Here is a 23902-nt window from a genome sequence, read left to right as displayed (position 1 = left end):
GTACAAAATTTTAAATGCTCTAATTATGGGTTCAGGTTCAACACTTGTTACTAACTTAAAAATGCCCAAGTATTCTCTTATAAAGACTATTATCCAGTGACAAAGAAAGTATTTTCTCTCAAATTTAGAGTACAAATTCACCAATTCATGACGGCTGACATCAGGAGACCCAATTTTGGATTAAAAGTTTAAGATGTTGAATAATAGTTGTGTTTAGCATTGAAGCATTCATAGATTCATCACATTTACAGACATTGCCTAGGAAGTCTAATGCATATATTTTTAAGGATCACTAAGGTGCAGAAATGTGGAGACTAACCCCGAGATAACAGATAACAAAGTCAGACACTAAATTAGCATTAAAATACTTATTCTATTGGCTTAATCTTCTATCTTGTTTATCATTTAACATACAATCTGTACAAAGACAAAGACACTACAGTATATTCACACAATGGAATACTTCTCAGCAATAAAAAGAATTATTGTTACTGCTGAATCACCTAAACATTAACCTGAGTGAAAAAACGTTTGACACAAAAGAGTCAATGAATATTGTACAATCTCATGGACATGAAGGTCCAAAGTGGTAAATTAATCTACTGTAGAAAAAATCCAAACGGCTGTTGCCTCTAGGCAAGGAGACTGCCTTGGATGGGACACTGTCTCTGCCATGTGGTTATGCTCTCTATCTTCAAGAGGTTTGGTTACACAGGTGTTTGCATTAGGCAAAATTCAGTAAATGTACATTTAAGAGCTGTACATTTCATTGCACGTAAATTCACATCCAGAGAAAAACGGTGAACAAATATTGACCTCTAGTTGATGCCTATTAACAGAATTTAGGGAGATGTATATAGTAACTTGCAAATTACTTTGAAGTGTGTCAAAAAATATAAGATACTGATAAGAGGGAAAAATTGATGGATATGTAAGGAAACAATATGGTAAAAAGCTAGTGGTAGAATTTATATAGCAAGTATATAGTTATACTCTGTAAAACTCTCTCAACTTGGCTGTATTTTTGAAAATTTTCATAGTAATAATAAAAAGATCACCTTCTATCTCATTCCCAACCCACCAACTCCCTCCCCTGCCACCCTGGAAAATAATTCTTCAGAACATAACTGAAAAATAAAATTACTCAGTAATTATGTGACCACTAGTGTGTTTTGAGACACTCACTATCCAATTCACATTCATGGAACTGGAGAACATCTAAACAGGATTATATAGTAAGACTGTCTCAATAACTCTAAAACTAACCTACAAAAAGCTAGTCTCCATGCTTACAGAATCAGAAAAATCAACTTAAAATGCTCAGAGCAACTTATCTATTTATTCATGAACTCACATTCACTGAAATGTGAACTATATCCACTTGAAAACTTTATTTGGTTGCCATTCTGTGTCAATATTAGGGTGACCAACTTGTCCTAGTTTGGCTGGGATATTTCTGGTCTTAGCACTTAAAGTCTTGTGTTCCCAGAAATCCCTCAGTTTGAGGATTAGGATGGTTGGTCACCCTAGCCAAGATTTTTCATTGAGTTATGCAACTCAAATTTAATATGCATCCAGATAGTCTTCAAGTAACACACCACATGTAAGAAAAGAAGCAATCAACAAAAAGTTATAGAACAGACAGACAAATGAGATATGCCAAGCAGTCAAGCAGAAATAAACTTTATTTTTTAAATACTTTACAATAGGAAAGATTGAAATTATACATTATTAAGAATTCCCCCAAATAAGAGAGAAATTAGAACACTGGGAGGCAACATTAAAAAAAAACTGAAGAATTTGAAGTGGTTCCTTGAGTGGAAACACAAGAAAGGACAGCTTAGAAAACCATTCTGCAAAGTTCACTTAGAGAAGAGCCTCAGGGGCCCCCAAGGGGTAAAGGGATCTCTATTTCTTTCTTCTCCCTTCATCAGAGCAGCTCAATTCTATTATATAATGTATTTCTACCAAGATTTTGTTTGAAGACGACAAAGATCTGTGGCTAAGAAAACTGAAAACTGTTGAATTAAATGACTGTTATCTCTTCCAATCTGGGATGCTATGTTTATTGTTTATTGAGAACATTTTTTTAAAGTTCCTGAGTAAGAAATGATGACTTTTAGCCTTGATGAAAACCTAACTATTCCATGAATAAAACACTTTATCTTCTCTAAGTCTACTTAACTTTTTTTGGAGGTACAGCTGATATGATATTATCTAAGCTTACGGTGTCCAACACAGTGGAATCAACTTGACTTTTAAACTTAAGTATACCATTTCTATAAATAGAAAAATAATATTCTCCTAATAAAAAGTGTAACTCTTATAAAGAAAACATTTCTCTCCTGAATGCTCTGGAGTGAATGACTTTTGTGATTGATTTTTAAAAAAATGCTTTTTGTACAAGTGCCAACTATAGAATAGCAGCTTCACAATGTGAGGAGCTATCTTTTTAGTCAACTTATTTAAATAATTTATTTCCTTCTGTTCCATGTTCTCTGGCAGAAATAACAGAGGGTAAGAGAGACTGTGGCTGGGGTAAATAATAGGAGTTATCATGGTAAGCAAGGAACAGAAGATACCAGAACAGAATTCCAGAATAAATATGTCTGGCTAGGGATACTCTAAAGAGTTTACTGTTAGAAAAAGAAGAATAACTTGACCAGTGGGGTGTGATTAACAGGAAGGGTGAAGGAAGGATATACAGGAATAATGTTTCTTTGAGTAAATCCACAGATTTTTCTAGCAAAAAGATACAGAAAAAAGTATCTGCAGAACTATTTTGAGGGAAAAACTAATACTTAGGAGAGAGTAGATAGTTTAGGAAATCAGGCATTTTATCTACAAAATCAGAAACAACTCACTGGACTATCAAAAATTACCAAAAATGAAGTATACCTTTGCTTCATGCTTCACCACTACTTCGACAACATCGTTATGAGCTTTCTCAGAAGCCACGTGCAGAGGAGTCAAGAATCTTAAAGAGAAAAAGTCAGCCGGACAATGAATGTATTTTCCAGAAAACAAGAGAGTCAATAATTTTTAATTATTAAAAGCAAACTTACTCTTTAGTCTTTTCGTTGATGTTGGCTCCTTTTCTTAGCAACAGTTCACATATTTGCTTTCTTTTGGGATATGGAGATGCGGCAGCACAATGCTAGATAATTTAAATTGCAGCATTAATCAAGGACTATACAACTGACTTTTTAAAGAATATTCGTGTTTCCAACCAAAAATAATCAAGGTGTTAGTTATTTCATGTCTTTGTTTCACTTTTGACTTAACTTTGCTCTTCAAAGACTTTCTATTGGATAGAACGTGCTATGATTACCAAATTCTGACAGGGCCTAAAAATCCTATTTACCAGGTGATATGTTATTAAATATTTTGATCAAGCTTTATAGTTGCCCTATATCTCTGCAAAAGCTACCACTGCTGTGATGAAAACCTCAAACTGTGATCAACAGTCCTTTCAAAACTGTTCCCAAAGAGCATGGTGTTTATGTTATTTTTTAAAGGTTAATAAAACACTCCAAAGGTTGGGATTTCTTTAATGAAGAAATAGCACAGTGTCTGTCAGCTCTGGATTCTGCTTGGCAAAAACACTCCCAGAATAGCTGACAAACTAGGTGGTATTTCTTTCTCAATGAGTTGCTCTAGCAGAATAAGGACCCTGGATTACCTGTTTGGTAAAATTGGTGGCGGAAACTGATACAGTCTGACCTGGAGGCTTCAGGATCTATGTCTATGATGCATCAGGCAGGGAGACAGGAGGCAGGGATTCGCCAGTCAAAAACCCAGTAAAACCCTCATGGTCATGCCGCAGATCTTTATCTCCCCAACATCCAGGATTGTACTCATACACAACAGGTGTTCAATAAATGTCAGTGAGTGAATGACTTAATCAATGTATGAATGTTAAGTTAAAACTGAAACCTGAGAATTCATGGAATAAAACTTCTGGATAACTGTCAAGGAAACTTGCACATACCTCCAAACACAGTATACATGAATGTGTCTGATTTTAACTTGTTGCTAATTATAAAGCTTATCTGATCTTCATGGCTTTGCTTCAGATTCATTCTGATACTGTTGCTATCACCAAACTCATTCCTTTGCCCTTAGTAACATCATTTCTAACTGGTGAATACAGCTCTTTTGGTGTGTTTTGAATAAGCATCCCAGGACATCTATCAAGATGGCACAGAGAATGGAAAATAGTTTCTATTCAAGAATTCTTGAGCTTATCCATTTCAAATTGCACCCTTTCTCTTCTGCCTCATCCTTTTACCGGCAGGGCCTGGGACCTCGAAACTCAGAAGACACTGCCTCTGCAATACAATGTCTACCAACAGTTAATTCCTTGTATTCTAAGGCTAATCACAAAAATGAGCAGTTTATTAGCAGAAAGCTTAAGGGGAAACAAAATGTAGAATTAATTCTTCAGACTGGCAAATTTCCCATGTCAATTTTCCCAAATTCCCCTGTACCATCTTGATGCTGTCATGATTTAAATTTTGCACTGTTATTTCTTATCAGTCTGCAACTATGCTGTTTTTTTTTTTTTAACATGGATTTCTGTTTTTTGGTAAAGTAGCAAAAAGGCCTAAAATACTTTATAGATAGGTTCCTAAATAAACTTCATGCCCTGTATCATGGCATAAGGATGAACATTAGCCATAAAAGGTGAGGAAGCTACAATTAAATCTTCCCCAAAGACATTAATTTACTTATTGTCATCTTCCCTCATTGAAAGTACATTCTGCGACTCACAAAGCTTTGCTCCTTTTAAATTTCTACTTCTAAAGTAGCCTCTGATTACCACATTCTCCTTCTGATCTTCTAACACTTATCTTTAGTCACTTCCATTTTTTTCTTACTGCTTTTCCATACACTGCCCAGTTCTCATCTACTTTGTTACAGAACCAGAGAGCTGACATTACCTCCATCAGGGAAACTGACTCTACTCACACAGATAGTTTATTCACAAGTATAAAGGGAACATATACAGACTTAGATCTAATTCTGAAAAAAAAAAAAAAAATTACAATAACAAAAGGAGAACCAGGTGGTTTTTATCTTGACGGCAAGATTAACTGTTCAGTGAGTTCCAAATTTTCAACCATAACCACTTATGCTTTTTATAATAAAAAAAGCAAATGAGATGATTATAATAGAAAAGTCACATATAATATATGCCAGTATGTGATAAAGTTTTTGTCGAGAAGGATGCACAAATGAACAACTGTATTGCCTTTTGAGGGGATATATTAGTCGCTCAGTATGTCCAACTCTTTGCAACCCCATGGACTGTGGCCCACCAGGCTCCTCTGTCCATGGAATTCTCAAGGCAAGAATACTGGAGTGGGTTGCCACTGAGGGGATGAGGTTGTCTGTTTTTCTGCATTGTTTGAAATATTTCTTTATATATCCAGAGGCACTAATTCTTAAAAAGCACAGATTTTTAGAATAACACTATTACTAAAAGTAGAGCATTATGTCAGTTATCCAGTATCACCAAAAGCAGGGCATTATGATTAACTTAGAATGTTTCTGGCTATTTCATTTTAAAGACTTAAATCTGAATAATTACCAATGCTGTTTCATGTGTTTGAGGATGCTTAAAGTTCACCATTTCCAGAGAGAGATGTTTTTTGATTCGTGTAACATCAGCTTCCCGTGCCGCCTGAAGCAAGGAGTGGCCTTTAAATTCATCTAGATGAAGAAGAAGCATTTAAATTGGCATAAAAATGATCAAATTTATGAAACTTACCTTGTAAAAGAGACATAGTATTTTTCTTAAACTTATTTTCAAAATTATCTACCAAAGTAGCCAGACTGAAGCTTGAAAGATAGTCTCCAAATATAACCCTTGGAAAGGGAGTCAGTGGTACTCCAGTGCCCCTTGGTTATGACTCAGTTCATTCCCATGAGTAACAAGATGGCCAATTCAAAGTCTATTTTGGTCTGGTATACGCATTATTGCAATATATTCCCAGAGGAGAGTTGTGAGAATTTTCCAAAAGTATAGAATTTTTCTCAGTAAAGAAATAAAAGAAAAGGAGATCACAGTCCCCATATTAACATTACAGCAATAGCAGATGGTTATGCTCACACACTGGGGATTAAACAAGCCGGATATTTCTAAGAGCCACTTAGAAATGAGGCATTTTCTCAAGATTCCTCTCTTTTATTCGTAAGTCTTGCGAAACTACCATTCTCCTTTATTATTCCAGAATAATTCCAGTTTAACACAAGTTTCCTATTCATGTATAGTAATATATACCTGAATTAGGTGGCTATTTCTCACCACTATCTCTACTTCAGTTATAAACAGAAAAGCACAGAATTGTCCAGATACCAAAGAATATTAGATGGTACATTCTGGGGACTATGTTTACAAGATAGAAATCCTACAAGTAACACCTAAAAACTTCATGACAGATAACTAGAAAGTCACATCAAAGATAGGAACAAAACTCAAATTCTTTCTTTCCAAAAGCCTGCCAACACAAAAAGCATTTGCCTTGAAAAAAGCAAATACAAATATACTTTCCTTTCACAGCATCTTAAGAGTTAATGATTAAATATGCTAGTAAGAACAATGATACATACCCATGGCTAAGGAAAATAGCCTATGATTTAAAAATTCCTCCCCTACAAAAAAAACCCAAGAAGCAAAAAGTTTTAGGTTACTGGTATAAGAGTTTAGCTGAACATTCATCATTTTATACTTACATGCTAACCTTTCTTTTAACTGTGGTGTGGGAGCCAAGTCTATAGCACTTTTATTGTGACAATTCAGCAGTGTTGGATCTGCGCCGTAACTCAGGAGAAGAGAACACACTTCAACTCTGTTCTTGGAAGCAGCCTCATGGAGAGGAGTGAACTGCCACAAGTCCATTGCGTTTACGCAGGCACCATGCTGGTGGTGGGGTGGGTAAAGCATGTATTTAGCGCTCAACTTTTAAGAGAACTTAGTATATTAGGACTGTGTAATTTACATCATGCAAGCTTAAAAAGGTTATGTCCCCAAAGGTTACTTTTCAACCCAGTTACTTCAAAAAGAGAATACATTTCTCTCACATAGAAAAAGAATCACTAGTTGCTAAGCCTACCCACAAGGACCTATTTAACTCTTTTATTGTTAAAAAACAGTTACAAAGGAAACTTCAGATTTAATAAGAACTGTTTTTCCCTTTTCTGAGGTATACTTTATATATGGCAAAATACATAGTTCTTAAGTATATAGTTTGATGAGTTTTGACAAATGTATATATCCATGAGACCATCGGGCTTCTCTGGGGGCTCAGCTGGTAAAGAATCCACATGCAATGTGGGAGACCTGCAATCTATCTGATGCTTCATTCTTATCCACAATAACATTCCAAATATTCTGTTGAGTTCAATTCAGTTTTACAATAAGCAAAAGCATTACTATTAAACGTATAATAATATTATGGTCACATTTATAAACACTTATGGACCACTCAGAGTATCTAATTACTATAATTAAGTTGTTTCTGTGGGAAAATATATTTAGTGGTAGCACATGCCCAAGAGGAAGCGCAGAGGTGTTGGAAACAAAGGTCCTTCCCATGACAGCTGCTGACAGAATGAGGAAAAGTTTCAACGGCAGAATGGACGCAGAGAGAAGACTAAAGAATGTGGTCAAATACATACGTAGAGATTAGGGGACAAAAAGAAATGGGTGCGAGCAACATCCTTGAATCCACTCTCAAAAAGAGTATGTAGCCTCTATTCTCATCCAACAGGGAGCTAAACAAGAAGTTTTTTGCCAGTTCCAGGAACCTGTCCGTTAAACGATAGCCGCCCATCGTTCTGCCCAGTATACTGGAAGACGTGAAGTTTACCAGGTAAGCCTGTTTCAACACACCTAGGCAGGCCCTGCAAATCTAACTAGTGGTTGTAATAATATATGGTTCACTAAAAATTGCTTTCTGATATTTTCAAGAACTTTGAACTGCACTTTTAGCTACAAATTAAAGAACCACTTAGTCTGACATTCACAAAACAGGAAAGCTATTTTATATTTAAAAAATTTATAGTGTTTTAAAAATCTCAAAGCAGTCAGATGACCTATCAGTAATCCACATTTTATAATGATTATAAATACTTCTTCTATATCTACCAAGCACTAAAAACACAAAGAAAAACATATACACACTGTAAGGAAAGTATACAAGAACTAACCTTGACCAGAAGTTCAGTTACTTCATAATGACCATAGGAACAGGCATTGTGCAGGGGCACCAGATCTCTATAATACGAGAAGGGGAAAAACCCTGTGTTATTACAGACTCCCCATGCTTTAGCTTACATACTTAAATTTAAATAGCTAATGGCTTATGTAACCTTCTGGGCTTCCCTTGTGGCTCAGCTGGTAAAGAATCTGCCTGCAATGCGGGAAACCTGGTTTCAATCCCTGGGCCGGAAGATTCCATGGAGAAGGGAAAGGCTACCCACTCCATTATTCTGGCTTACAGAATTTCAAGGACTGTATAGTCCATGGGGTCGCAAAAAGTAGGACATGACTGAACAACTTTCACTGACTTCTGTATCTCTTCCAAACTCAGCACTCAATCACTGAGTCTTCTTTGAAACTTTTTCTTTTAAAGATTCTGTAAGGTAAAACTGCTATATTCCTTAACATAAATCCAATTCCTTCATGATGGCAACAGAGGAAGAATTTTCTGAACAGGAAGGTACAACAGAACCTTAAAATCCTGACATATCTTTAAGCTGCTCCACCTTGGGAATCACTCACTAATCACCACAGAAATCACCATGATGTCCTTTGTTAAGAGATGGCCACTCATGGCTACGTCTGTCTGATTCTATCAGAACCCTCCATCAAGTCTCACAGCCTTCCTCACCATTTTGATTATATGATTTCTTACCTGAGCCCTATCTACTAGCTAACGCCACCTGAGTTCCATCATCATCTCATAAAACCAAGACTTCTAAAAGTGAACTCAATGGTTTCCCCCACAAACAACTTTCCTGAATTTCAGTATGTGTACCATTGGGTCTCATGCATTGGGCTTCAGAAGATGCAATGTAATGGTCTCATTTATTCTATCTCATCATATCCAGATATTCAACAAATCTTACACTCTCTTACCCTGCAGGATCTCCTGCCTCTCTGCCTTCTTTTCACTCCCACCTCCCCCGCTACCAGTACTGCAGATCTCATTACGCCTGGACCCCCTCAATGCTCACTCTCATGTTCTTCTGCCTCTCGTCTCCTTCTTCAATCTATTCAACACAATGCTGCCAGAGTGCTTTTCTCAAAACTCCTCTTTTAGGAGAATCATTCCCCTTGCTTAAGATCCTTCATTCTCTTGCATAGAGTGATGTTTCCTAAACTCTCTGTTTTCTTGAACTGAGTCCAGGTGAAGTATCACCTTCCACAGAAAGATTTCTCAACCACTGCACCCAGCACTGAGCATTCTCTCCTAAAATCTCCTATAGGAGTACTAGCCCTTTCTATTTATCACCTCACACTTATGAGAGAACTTATATTATTAGGTGTCTTTTCATGCCTCCTAAAACATAGTATAAGCCCTATGGGTGGTGGCCTTAATGGTTTATAATTCCCTGTTCTCTCAGAGCAATCTGCATATTACAAAATCTCAATAAATGTTTTACGCTGTTTAGTAAAAAATATGATTCTTACAAGATTATTACAGAGATTATCATGAGGACAGAAACATTTAAAAAATTCTCATTTTTGTTCAAATGCTTGATTTACCCTTTATCTTTAGCATGAACATCAGCTCCATGTTGCAACAACAGCTGTACAATCTTTACTCTGTTGTAACCTGCTGCCAAATGCAATGGAGTTGACTGAAATAGTAAACAGACAGATCAGTGAGATTCAACAGCTAAAAAATGTACATAAAAAGGTAAAAATCCAAATATAAAACCAGAAATTGAAAAAAAAACTCTATAACTTACTTTATAACTTATTACTATCTAAATGACAGTAATAATTTGGTTTTACAAAATCCAACATATATACCAAAGCACAGCAGACAAGTTTATAAGTTCACTACTGCAAACAGGAAGCTAACTAAACATTTATTATTAACAAAGTTTTACTAAGATTAAGAATTAACCCAAATTATTGCTTAAAAGGAGCATTTTCAGCAAATGTTTTAAGTTAAAAGACAAACAGTTTCATGTTACACAAAACTTAGTTGCAAAAGGAAGTACCTTTCTGCCGTCACTTGCATGACAGTTGACATTTAATGGTGTAAGCAGAGCCATCATTTTTTCCTCATTGCCACTCCTAGCATACAAAAAAATGTATTAGCAATTTGTTTTCTTCATCAGATCCTATTTGGAGACATGTATGTGACTATTAGAAATTCATTCTCTTTTGGAGTTTGCTTATTGTAAAATAAAATAATTAAAATTATATGGTAAAATATTTATGGTACATATTTATAACACACCTGGCACTTTCCAAGAGTTCATCCTTCTTATATTCACCTGTGAAGAAGAGCAGAAATTAAAAAAAAAATTAATTACAAAACTAGTATCAGTTTTATGCATAAAGATGCTCATTGACCTATGTTTAAAGTACAAAAATTTGGAAATAAATTCCAGTAAATGGAAAATGGTTAATCAACAGAATACACTGCAGTTTAAAATATTTATATGAAGAACATGGAATACCTTTGCTATGAAGGTGAAGAAAAAAGATTCAATGCTATACAATGAAACATGACTACAACTATATGAAAACAATATACACAGTAAGAGCAAAGCCAAGAAGGAAATAAATAAAAATTTTACTAAAGTGGGTCTTAGGGGATTGACTGTGGGTGAAAGTTTCCTTTTCTTTTTAACCCTCAAATTTCCTAAAACCAGTATTATTTAATAGACAAAATGCCTCCACAACTTCCTTCAAAATCAAAACAGAACAAAATCTGTATAAAAATGTAACAGTATCAAAGAAATTTATAAATAAAATTAAAATCAGGACTAAATATGCCTACAGCTTTTATATTTTCCAATGAAAACAAGCAAAAACTTTAAAATCAATATAATTTAAATTAACATAACAGTGTTTATTTATTCACTTAAATGAAACCCAAACTGGTGTCCACAATATGAATTGTACACTGATTGCTGTGCAAGGCTTTTTTGGTGCCCCAAGATTAAATTAAAAAAAAAAAAGCAAATAGGGAATAGCATGGAACAGGGAAGGAAGAAATAAATATTGAATTGTCAGTTACAGTAATAGCTCACTTTTCTAGAACTTTTTGGGGGGACTAGTCTAAATTTTCTCAGTAATACCAAAAGAAATATCACAAAGCCCAAGCACAAAAGCTTACAGCAGAGCACCTCAGGCTCTTGACTATTAGACATAATTTTAATGGTAATTACACAGTAAATAAGAGTCCAAAAATTAATATGGCAGAGAGTTGCTGCTTCAGAGGAAATCTCTGTTAAGGGAGAAATGTGAGAAGTAGATGAAAAAAAGGTGAAAGTATTAGTCCCTTAGTCGTGTCCAACTCTCTGCAACCCCATGGACTGTAGCCAATCAGGCTCCTCTGTCCATGGAATTCTTCAGGCAAGAATACTGGGGTGGGTTGCTATTCTCTTCTCCAGATCTTCCTGACCCGGGAATCGAACCTGGGTCTCTGGCATTGCAGGCAGATTCTTTATCATCTGAGCCACCAGGGAAGCTCATATTACTACTCAAAAAAGCCTGACAGTCTAAAATAAACCTAAACCAGGGGACTACAGTCTTATATATCTTAACAGGTTCCCAGGACATCAATATGTCCCAGCAGAATATAATAATTGCCATTCTTCAAGGTTCTGAGATTGGTGAACCCAGAACCTTGTTTGAAAATGCAAGAGAATGGTTAGTAACACATGATTATCTACCACCTCTGGCCCCAGTAAAGGTAGGAATCACAAAACTTAAAAGCTATTAAAAAAAGCAGCTTTATTTTTCTTAGACAAGAATCAAATGTCAACTCTTCAGATACAGAAAAGAACAGCAACCGAACTGACACTATCTAAGAAGTCTAATGGAGATCAGTAACTGCAAGGAACTGAATGTCCATCTGGGAAGCTCATGCGTCACACTGCTCCCGGAAAACCCAAAGAGAGCTTGCACACTTACCAGTCAGCACTGCTTTGGCAGACGGGTCTGCTAAATCCAATGCTGTCCTTCCATCTGTATTTCGAATGGTTGGCTCAGCGCCATGCTGTAAGAGCACTGCAAAACAGAAACACTATCTTTCAAAATGGTAATTCTGACAATATGATTTTAGTAAATCATTTTCTCAAAAATTTTGGTTCCTATCAGGGAAGCCCTAAGACATCTCAAAGTTATTTTAAGACTTTATATATCCTGATAGTAGAAAAATGCTGTATTTTAAAGATAAAACTATATAAAAGATTCCATTATTTAATGTATTAAGACACATTAAATATCTGTCTGCTGAGTTTAATGTCAGATTCTCCTCTGTCAAACAAATGACCAAGGACAGATAGAGAATTAAAAGGCAAGTTTACTTGAAAGCTTGTTTTCTGTTTTCTCATATCAAATGAACACTGCTTAAGTCAGAAAGATTACTCATAATAACAAAAATGAATTTTCTAAAGCTATGAATAGCCCAAGAATAGGGATTTGTGGAATTTGAGAAAGAAGGAAGGAAGAAACGGAGAGAGAGAGGAAGGAAGAGACGAGGGGAGGGAGGGAAAGAGAAAACTACTCTGTAGGGTTAATGAGCCCCCAATCAAAGCTTGCCACATTATAACTCAAAACACATTAAAAAGAGAAGAGTTGTGCTATACTCTGTACATAATGTTATTTGATTATATAAAGATACTCCAGCACACTCTATAAAAAAAGCTGGGGAAAGACAGGCAAATACATGTAGAAAGGGAAGCTCAGCTCCTGTTCATTCCACTGTACTCCTATCTCTAACAGCAATGTCCAAAAGAAAAAAAAAATGTGAGCCACATATGTAATTTAAACTTTTCTAGCATCCAGATTCGGAGAAGGCAATGGCAGCCCACTCCAGTACTCTCGCCTGGAAAATCCCATGGACGGAGGAGCCTGGTAGGCTGCAGTCCATGGGGTCGCTAAGAGTCAGACACGACTGAGCGACTTCACTTTCACTTTTCACTTAAGGAAATGGCAACCCACTCCAGTGTTCTTGCTTGGAGAATCCCAGGGACGGGGAAGCCTGGTGGGCTGCCATCTATGGGGTCACACAGAGTCAGACACGACTGAAGCGACTTAGCAGCATCCAGATTATAAAAACAAAAAGAGGATAATTTTAACGTCTTATTTAAGTCAACATACCCCAAATATTGCTATTTCAATATGTACATTAATACTGCAATCCATACAAAATTGAGGTAACTTCGTATTCCTTTTATTCATACAAAGACTTTGAAATCTAGTATGTATTTTCCCCTTATAGTACATCTCAATTTGAATTAGCCACATTACAAGATTTCAACTACCACACCAGACGTGTGTGCGTATGTGCTAAGTAGCTCAATCATGTCTGACTCTTTGTGACCTTATGGACTATAGCCCTCCATGCTCCTCTGTCCATGGGATTCTCCAGGCAGGAATACTGGAGTGGGTTGCCACGCCCTCCTCCAGGGGATCTTTCTGACCCAGCGATCAAACCTGCATCTCTTATGTCTTCTGCACCAGCAAACAGGTTCTTTTCCACTAGTGCCATCTGGGAAGCCCACACTGGACAGTGCAGACACATCACTATATTTGAAAAACTCTACATTATTAAAACTAAGTATCAATAGGCCTGAAACTCACAGAACAGAAAAGGATTCTGAGCAGAGGACAGATAACACAAAAGATAAAAACAAACCAAAAAAGGTAACACACAGGAAAGGAGAACTGGACAGACATTACTAGGTAATCTTTTTCTTTTCTTTATAAATTACCTAACCTAATTCAAACTAAGCTCATGACTTTTGTATAAAGTGATTTGAGGTTGGGTTGGAGGGGAGAGAGAACAAAACAGGTTCCCTAGACCTTTCCTAGTGCATGGAACTGGCTTTCTAGATAGAAAGGATTTAAAATGTCCCTGTTTTGCCTCAGGAAATAGAAGTAAGGTAGCAGAGTCCAAAATCTCTGACTCTTTAGGCTCAGAAAAGTCAATACTGGGTTAATGACAACTCTCAAATAAGCAGCCTTCTCACATGTAACTTTTTGTCAGTGATTAACCTGCTAGGCAAATTCTATTTCATTAAAGTATCCTACATGATTGACAATTTTTTCTCCAAACACTTCTTTACTTATGCTACCATTTCTACTCTCCCACAACCATCCTAGTTCCTGCCTTCATCCTTCTTCACTTGCGTTATTCTACAGCTTCCTAGTCTTCCTAATATCATGCAGTCCACTCAGCCCTCTACCAAATCACTCTTCCTAAATACACTGCTCTCATCACACTGTCCCCTCCTTAAAAGTTATCAATGATTTCACACTATCCACACAAAAAGCTCCTTAATCTGGAATTCAAAGCTCCTTATAAAATAGTCAACACACTTCCCTTTGCAACCTTTCTCCCCAATACTTCCTAGGAAGACTTATAAAGGAGTGACTCAACTCCAGCCCATTCACTGCACTATTATCCTCTAACACTCTGTTCACTTCCACCATGCCTTCATCTGGTTCTTTGTGGGTATCAGTCCCAAGAGAATCCACACTTCCGAAGAAGAGAAATTCTGTCCTACTCTATCATCTAAAAATTTTAAGCTCAGTACCACATTCAAAAAGACACTCAGTAAACAGTGACTAGGTTAATCATTACGTCTTCCTAAATATTTAAATTCAGTCTGGCAAAATTTGATCACATTAACAAATAAATTCAATTTAGATTCAGAATAGTTACAAACTACTTCTGAATAATTCTGGAATGTAAACAGTCTTACCGATGCAAACATCAATCTTTCCTTTAATTGCAGCTTCATGGAGAGGAGTGTAATTCCAATTATCACGAGCATTTGGGTCTGCACCATGTCGCAAAAGGAGATTGACCACTTCCGCATGGCCAAAAGAGCATGCATTATGAAGAGGAATAAGCCCCCCATCATCGCGTGCTTGGACGTTTGCGCCATTCTGAAGCAAATATTCAACTACATCTTTCCGACCAAAACCTGGAAGAAAGTAAATCATCCACATATAAGTTCTCCAAAGAAAATATACCAAGATAGAAGCAATAAATACACGTCATACTAACGTATTTTGGGATGCAAAACATTAACAGATACAAAAATTCACTGATGAAATACATCACTCACTAATCTTAATGAGAAAGCCAAAGGGTCTCTCTGATGCATTAGGCAGTACTACTACTAACTTCAGAGGAAGGTTATGTAATTAGTGACTGAAAGCCCGAAGTTCAAATGTTTCCCACTCTACAACAGCATTCCTAATTACAAATAACGGGTTCTGCATATTTTGTTATGTATTCAAAGTATACACTGACCAACTCTCACTAGACTCCCTTTCCCACATCCCATCTCATAAAACGTTTCTACTGAATTGGGGGACCATGAGAAAGCAACAGAAAGTTTGTACTGAAGACAAAGAGAGGCGACACCAGGCAAAAGTGTGACATGAGTATCCTTGAAGGAGCGCCTACTCTGCCACTTGCACAACACAAGCAACTCTGCCTAGCAAGAGGCCTCCTTTAAAACCCAGGTCCACCCCCCCCAAAAAACCCCATGTCCCATAGTTCTGTTACAACTGCCCCCAGAACAAACAAGCCCGAAGAAGTCTGACAACTCGTTTATATTGGTTTACAGGTTTAGTACCGATGGGTTTTAATCTCTTACATATAATAGCACCTAAAATCTTTTTACAATTGTTAAAGGAAAAGGACTTCAGATATATGTTAAAGCAGATGGGAAGATATATATGAGTATTGGGGGGGAGAGAGAGGGAAGACCTTTTCACTCATCTGAAATTTTACCACAATATTCTTACAACTATCAAGACTGAATGCAGTCCTTCTAAGACCAAAATGGAGTTGAATGAGAAAGCAAAAACATATAATCTTTCCAAGGGGTACATCTGGGACTGGTCTGGCTGTAGCTGAGGGAAAAGTTAGATGACTGAAGACATTAACTGTTTTGTTTTGTCTAAATATTGCTAAGCTCTATGTCAGAGACATCAATATCTTTGATTCCCCCTATTCTCAGTCTTTGACTCTTCCTATCCTCAGTTCAGCTCAGTCGCTCAGACCTGTCTGACCCTTTGCAACCCCATGAACCCCAGCACACCAGGCCTCCTTGTCCATCACCAACTCCCAGAGTCCACCCAAACCCATGTCCATCAAGTCGGTGATGCCATCCAACCATCTCATCCTCTGTCGTCCCCTTCTCCTTCTGCCCTCAGTCATTCCCAGCATCAGAGTCTTTTCCAATAAGTCAGCTCTTCAAATCAGGTGGCCAAAGTACTGGAGTTTCAGCTTCAACATCAGTCCTTCCAATGAACACCTGGGACTGATCTCCTATTTTCAAAGAGCTTACAATTTAGGATGTGGAAAAACAATTAGAAGTAGTAGTTTTAGTATACTATAACTCATAAAAGAGGTATATATAAAATGCTACTAGAGCTCAAAGAAGAGACTATCTAAATTAGTGGAAAGCAAAGAACAGGAAGGACAATCCCAGAGAAGAGTCCAGTGATGACCCCTGAGCTGAAGGCTTCCATTAAAAATGAAGAGATCACTAGGAGAATGAAGAGAGAAGAAAGGTGAGAAGAGAAGAGAGGTTAGGAGAAAAGAGGGAGTGGGAAGAAGCTAAACAAGGGAGGAGCACAGCAATTCAAGCAGGAGAAACAGAATGTACACAAGTGTGAAAGAGCAAATCATTATAGCGGCTAGGACAAAGAATGGCCACGTAGGCAGAAGTCGAAAAAGGAAGAATCTTTTCAGCCACACTAAGGTGGTACCTGGATTTTGTCCTACAGACTACAGTGTTTCTCAAGCTGCTTTCAGGGAACAGACTTAGAGGAAATCTTTTTTTGCCTAGGAAAAAAACTGAGACATAATTAACATATAAGGTTATATTAGTTTCAGGTGCATCACATGATGATATGATTTGTATATACTGCACGCAGGCATGCACACTAAGTCACTTCAGTCGTGTTCGACTGTGCAACCCCATGGACAGCACCCACCAGGCTCTCTGTCCACAGAATTCTCCAGGCAAGAGTACTGGAGTGGGTTGCCATTTCCTTCATGTATATACTGCAAAATGAACACAATAAATCTAGGTAACATTACCACCACATATAGGTACTTTTTCCTGTGATGAGAACTTTTAAGATCGACTCTCTTAGCAACTTTCAAATATACAACGCAGCATTATTGACTATAGTCTTCATGCTGCATATTACATCCCCGGGATTTAACTTCACACAGCTTAATATCTGAAAGTCCATCCATGCTATTGCAAATGGCAAGATATCCATTTTTTTCCAGCTGAATTATATTCCATCGTGTATATACACCACAATTTCTTTATCCACTCATACCTGGACAGGCACTTAGGTTTTTTCCCCATGTCTTAGCTTTTGTAAACAATGTTGCAATGGCACTACTTACAATAGCCAAGACATGGAAGCAACTTGAATGTCCGTCCACAGAGGAATGGATAAGACAAATATCAAGTATCACTTCTAAAGTATGGTATGATAGTGGAAGACAGAGGAGTATGGAGTGCTATGCAGTTCACTGGGGTTGTAAAGAATTACAGACTCACAGACAAAACAATTTATGGTTACCAAAAGGGAACTGAGGGGATCAATACATTAGGAGCTTGGGATTAGCAGATTCAACCTAGTATTTATAAAACAGATAATCATCAGGGACCTATTATATAGCACAGGGACTATATCAATGTCTTGTAATAAATTATAATGGAAAAACAATTTTAAAAAGAATTTATACACACACACACACACAACCACATCACTGTGCAGCACTCCAGAAACCAGCACACCACTATAAATTAACTACACCTCGATTTTAAAAAACAGGAAGAAAAGAAACAATGCTGCCGTGAACATGGAGGTGCATAAGCCTTTCTGAGTTAACACTTCCTAATGAAATCTTATATAAAATCCCAATATGTGTCTTGTTTGCTGCAAAAATACCCAATGCCTGGTACACAGTTGGCACGCACAGAGTTGCAAATTAACTAAATTCAATTTAAAATAATACTATTCAGGCTGAACCTGCCTTCTTCTCCTCAAAGACCCAAACGAAATTATCCCTCTACTTCAGAGGCATCTCAAAGAAACAGTATGAAAAACACTGCTGTAAAATAGGAATGGCCACTGAAGGACAAGCAAATTGCCTACTAATAAGTATATTTTAAAACCTTGCTTTGCATCTGCCTTTTAAAAAAGCTAATAATATCCTACAAATCAACTCTGATAGCCACACATTCCATTGACTGCAAGTATCAAAATTGAACTAGTTTTAGGGCATCACCAATGCAATGGACACGAACTTGGGCAAACTGGGAGATGGTGAGGGACAGGAAAGCCTGGCGTGCTGCAGTCCATAGGTCGCAAAGACCATGACTGGGCAACTGAACAAAAAAAACAATCAATTTATAAACTAGTTCCTTTCTCATGAATCTTCTTCCAGATCTGCGGATATACTGAGCGCACCACCTTGATGGCACCATCCTTTAGGGTTTTGAAGAGTTCCACTAGAATTCCGTCGCATCCATTAGCTTTATTAACAGCAGTGCTTCTTAAGGCCCACTCGACTGCACTGTCCAGAAGGTCTTGCTCCGGGTGGCTGACCACACCATCATAGTAACCTGGTTCATTTAAACCTTTTCTGCGCAGCTCTTCCATGAATTCTCTCCATCTCTTCGGCGTCTACTAGGTCTCTACCGTTTCTGTCCTTTATTTTGCCCATCTTTGGGCAAAATGTTCCCTTGATATCTCCCATTTTCCTGACGAGCTCTCTAGTCTTTCTTCTGTTGTTTTTAGTTTTATACACTGCTCACTGAAGAAGGCCTTCTTGTCTCTCCATGCTGTTCTTTGGAAATCTGCGTTTGGTTGGATGTGCCTTTTCCTTTCTCCCTTGTTTCTTCTCTTCTCTTCGCTCTTTAGCTGTCTGTAAGGCCTCCTCAGATGCCACCTTGCCTTTCTGCTTCTCTTTTTCTTTGGGATGGCTTTGTTGGCTGCCTCCTGTATAGCACTATGGACCTCCGTCCATAGCTCTTCAGGCACACTATTTACAAGTTCTAATCCCATGAATCTTTTCATTACCTCCACTGCTGGAAGACCCAGCAGTGGCCACAGGACTGGAAAAGGTCAATCCTCATCCTAATTCTCCCAAAAGGGTAGTACCAAAGAATGCACTCACCATCAGACAATGGCACTCACCTGCCATGCTAGCAAGGGCATGCTTACACTCTTGCACGCTCAGCTTCGGCATTATGCAAACCAAGAACTTCCAGATGCCCACGCTGGGTTTAGAAAAGAGGAACCAGAGCTCAAACTGCCAATATTCACTGGATCACAGAGAAAGCTAGGCAATTTCCAGAAAAACATCTACCCCTATTTCATCGATTACGCCAAAGCCTTTGACTTGTGGATTGTAATACACTGTGGAAAGCTCTTAAAGAGGTAGGACTACCGGACCATCTCACCTGTCTCCTGAGAAACCTGTATGTGAGTCAAGAAGCAACAGTTAGAACCCTATATGGAACAACTGACTGGTTCAAGATCGAAAAAGGAGTATGACGGAGCTGTCTGCTGTCACTCTGTTTGTTTAATCAATACGCTGAACACATCATGCGAAATGCCAGGCTGGATAGGTTACAAGCTGGAATCAAGACAGGCGGGAGAAACATCAACAACCTCAACCTGCCACTGGAATGGCAGAAAGTGAAGAGGAACTAAAGAGCCTCTTGATGAGGGTGAAGGAGGAGAGTGAAAGAGTCACCTTAAAATTAAATATTAAAAAACGTAAGGTCATGGTATCTGGTCCCATTACATCATGGCAAATAGAGGGGGAAAAGGTGGAAGCAGCGACAGATTTCCTCTTCTTGGGCTCTAAAATCACCGTGGATGGTGACTGCAGCCATGAAATCAGAAGCCGTTTGCCTCTTGGCAGGAAAGCTATGGCAAACCTAGACAGTGTGTTGAAAAGCAGAGACATTACACTGCCAACAAAGGTCGGGACAGTCAAGGCTATGGTCGTCCCAGTGGTCACATATGGTTATGAGAGCTGACAGTAAAGAAGGCAGAGTGCCAAATAAGTAATGCCTTCCAACTGTGGTGCTGGAGAAGACTCCTCCGAGTCCCTTGGACAGCAAGGAGATAAAACCAATCTTAAGGGAAATCAACCCTGAATACTCGCTGGAAGGACTGATGTTAAAGCTGAAACTCCAGTATTTTGCTTATCTGATGGGAACAGCTGACTCATTGGAAAAGTCCCTGATGCTGGGAAAGATTGAGGGCAGAAAGAGAAGACGGCGTCAGAGGATGAGATGGCTGGTTGGATGGCATCACTGATGCAATGGACATGAGCTTGGGCAAACTCTGGGAGATGCTGAGGGACAGGGAGGCCTGGGGTTGCAAAGTATTGGATATGGCTGGGCGACTGAACAACAACAATCGAAATTAAACTACTTCCTTTCTCATGAATAGTTGGGTGGTTTCTACTCTTTTCCTATTACATGCAATGTTGCCAGGAGTAACTAAAAAGAGAAAACTGACAGTGTCTGGCAACTTCTTTACTTTGGGGAAAGAAGATGACAATGGGACATCCAAAATATAAAGGAAAACAGGATATTTACTAAGATAAGATTATTTGTTTTGGGAAATGCTTAAATGCTTTTGGACATCTGTTTGAGGAACAAATGTCCAATAAGTAGAAGGTTCTGTGTATTTCTAACTAAGGAAATTAGTATGAACTAACAACTGACACTTTGAAGTCTTGACCGTAAAGATGGTGTTTGAAGCCATGCAAGAAAATGAAGCTGACTAGAGAACACCAGTTTTCTGTTCTGTTGAAAGAAGTATGTTTCGTATCAAAGATCAATCCCTTCTCATCTTATACTTTCTCACGTTCTCAAGGTATTCCTATCCACATCAATCTCTCCCTCTCCGCCAGATCATTCCCAACAGTGTGAAAGCATGTTCTTTACGCTCCATTTTATTAAAAATATTCTCCTTGAATTCACATGCCCATTTCTCTGCTCCCCTGCATATTCAACCCTCTAGGAAAGTGAAAGTGAAGTTGCTCAGTTGTATCCAACTCTTTGGGACACCACGGACTGCAGCCTACCAGGCTCCTCCATCCATGGGATTTTCCAGGCAAGAATACTGGAGTGGGTTGCCATTTCCTTCTCCAGGGGATCTTCCCGACCCAGGGATCGAACCCAGGTCTCCCGCACTGTAGGCAGATGCTTTACCATCGGAACCACCAGGAAAACCCTACAGACTGTCCCCAATTCTCTATTTCGCATTTACTCCTCTTTCAAATCCAGTCTGGCTTCTTCTTTATGACTGCTTTCATCGAGGCCACCTACAACCTCCATGTTGCCAAACCCAAAGGACGAACGTCTGTTCTCATTTGACCAGATCTCTCAGCAACATTTGGCAACTGACTTGACAACTGACTAATCCCTCTCTTGTGAAAAATATCTCTGAGTTTCCATGACATCACACCTTTCTGGTTTTCCGTGCCTCATCTGTTCATTTAACAAATGATCAGGGAGGGACTTCCTTGGTAATCCAGTGGTTAAGACTTCACTTTCCAATGCAGGGGGTGCAAGTTTGATCCCTGGTTGGGGAGCTTAGATCCCACAAGCCTTGAAGCCAAACAAAAACAAAATGAAAAACAAAAATAATATTGAGACAAGTTCAATCAAGACTTAAACAAAAAAAGAAACCAAATGATCAGGGAATCAACCATGTGATGACACGTTTCAGGGTGCCTCTGACTTACGAGTGTACAGAACAGACCAAATATCTGCCTTTGAGGAACTTCCATGGAGGTGGAGGAGATGAACAACAAACGCACAAAGTAAGTATGTTAGAAGGTAATTAGGAAAAGAGAAGACGTGGTCAGGGATTCCCTCGTGGCTCAGCGGTAAAGAATCAGGCTGCCAGCACAGAAGACCCTGATCCAGAAGGGCCCACGTGCTGTGGAGCAACGAAGCCCGTGCCACAACTATTGAGCCTGTGCTCTAGAGCACAAAAGCTGCAGCTACAGGAGCCCAAGGGCCCTAGAGCCCGCGCTCTGCAAACAGCCCCCGCAAGCAGCAGCCCGAGTACCACGACCAGAAAAAGGCCTGAGCAGCAGCGAAGATCCAGCAAAAAAAAAAAAAAAAAAAGTGATCAGAGTGTGTATATGGAGGGGGTCATAAAGTACAACAGCGAGGTCACCACAGGCCTTGCGGAGACGGTGACATCTGACCCAAGACTTGAAGGAGAGAGAACGAGCCCTATGGACCGACAGAAGGCTAGAATACGTGGAGCTGAACAAGGGGTAGCAGGAGAGGAGGTGAGGTCAGAAGTAACGAGGACCAGCCACAGAGGCTTGAGGACCACTGTAGGAATTCTGGCTTTTTTACTGTGAGGAAAAAGGGAGTGTCATCTTAGGAGTCTGAGTTGGTAAATTACATGATATGACCTATCTGAAAAGTACCCTCTGGCTGTTGGGTTGAGACAAGATTTAAGAGGGTTTAGCTTAGAAACCAATGAAAGACCATGGTAGTTTGGACCATGATGTGGTGGCACCTGTCCGAATATGAAGTGGCAGGTTCTGGGTACTCTGAAGGTAGAGCCACCATAGTTTGCTCTCAGCCTGGATGTGGGGTGAGGCTAAGGGTGAGAGGGTGAGGAGGTTAAGAGAAGGTGGGGGCAAGGGAGGAGTCACGGCTGACTCCCAAGGCTTTTGGACTGAGGAATGGAGGAGTGGGGTTAGCATCAACTGGGACAGGAAGGTTACAGACTGAAGAGCTCTGTGGCAGGTGAGAAATCCAAGTTTCGGCCATGTCCTACCTCCTTAGGGGCATCCTGCTTATTCCACCGGATTTTTAAATGCTGGGACTCCTCAAGACTCAGTTCTCTTCCCTCTTTTCCCCTCATCTTCTCCTATGGCTTTAAATACCACCTAGGTACACGACCTGCAAATTGAGATCTCCAGTCTAGATTTTTCACCTGAATTCCAGACTGTTTACTAGACATACCTTCACCTGGGTATTGCGCAGGCATCTCGGACGCAACACGTTCCCTAGCTTCTCTCCATTCCCCTGACACTGCCCAACCACCCCCCTGCCCAGGCCCAAATGTCTCCAGCCTGAAACACTGCAAAAGTCTCCTTAATCGGGCCTCACATTTTCACTGTCCCCAGTGACCTTTTAAAAACAACCCTCCTATCATACCCCCACTTAAAGTAATCCATTGGCTTCCCACTGACACTCTTAGAATAAAATTCAATCCTGCTACCACAGTCTGCAAGGCCTGCTGCCTGAACTGGCCCTTACCTACTTCTCCAACTTCGTTTCAAACCACTTTTCCCTTTCTGAACCGTGATCCAGCTTTCCTTCTGTTCACCAAGTGTACCAACCTTACTTTAGCATATGCTGTCTGCTTGGCCTCCTTCTCCCATGTTCTTTGCATTTCTATTCACTGTCTAATGTCCCCACCTTAAAGAGACCATCCCTGATCATTCTATCTAAAGTGGTCCATTCTGCACAGTCATACAATCAATTCAGTTGGTTTCCCCCTCTCCTCCATTAGAACTCAAGCTCCAGAAAAAACACAAGGGTTTTCCCTTTGCTATTCACAGCAGTATCCTCTGGCACTTATTAAAACTTGTAATGA

At 39.0% G+C, this 23902-nt stretch overlaps 1 protein-coding gene across 4 annotated transcripts in view; it reads right to left on the bottom strand.

Annotated features, from left to right (window-relative positions):
- The window catches only part of TNKS2 (tankyrase 2), a 63744-nt gene that overhangs the window by 31715 nt on the left and 8127 nt on the right, over nucleotides 1–23902 (bottom strand). For 2 of the 4 annotated variants that reach the window (XM_027960494.3, XM_060405002.1), the window contains exons 2-11: nucleotides 14965–15189; nucleotides 12167–12262; nucleotides 10482–10518; nucleotides 10240–10315; nucleotides 9776–9870; nucleotides 8215–8281; nucleotides 6739–6925; nucleotides 5594–5715; nucleotides 3066–3157; nucleotides 2899–2977 (exon numbers count right to left, since the gene is read on the bottom strand). In XM_027960494.3, the coding sequence (XP_027816295.1) occupies nucleotides 2899–2977; nucleotides 3066–3157; nucleotides 5594–5715; nucleotides 6739–6925; nucleotides 8215–8281; nucleotides 9776–9870; nucleotides 10240–10315; nucleotides 10482–10518; nucleotides 12167–12262; nucleotides 14965–15189 (1076 nt within the window). The remainder of the gene's footprint in view (nucleotides 1–2898; nucleotides 2978–3065; nucleotides 3158–5593; nucleotides 5716–6738; nucleotides 6926–8214; nucleotides 8282–9775; nucleotides 9871–10239; nucleotides 10316–10481; nucleotides 10519–12166; nucleotides 12263–14964; nucleotides 15190–23902) is intronic. The other 2 variants (XM_060405003.1, XM_042238849.1) reach the window with 1 other exon arrangement.

This window comes from Ovis aries, chromosome 22 (genome assembly GCF_016772045.2).
Source record: "Ovis aries strain OAR_USU_Benz2616 breed Rambouillet chromosome 22, ARS-UI_Ramb_v3.0, whole genome shotgun sequence".
Classification (NCBI taxonomy): Eukaryota; Metazoa; Chordata; class Mammalia; order Artiodactyla; family Bovidae; genus Ovis; species Ovis aries.
This window is presented reverse-complemented; position numbering and strand designations above follow the sequence as displayed.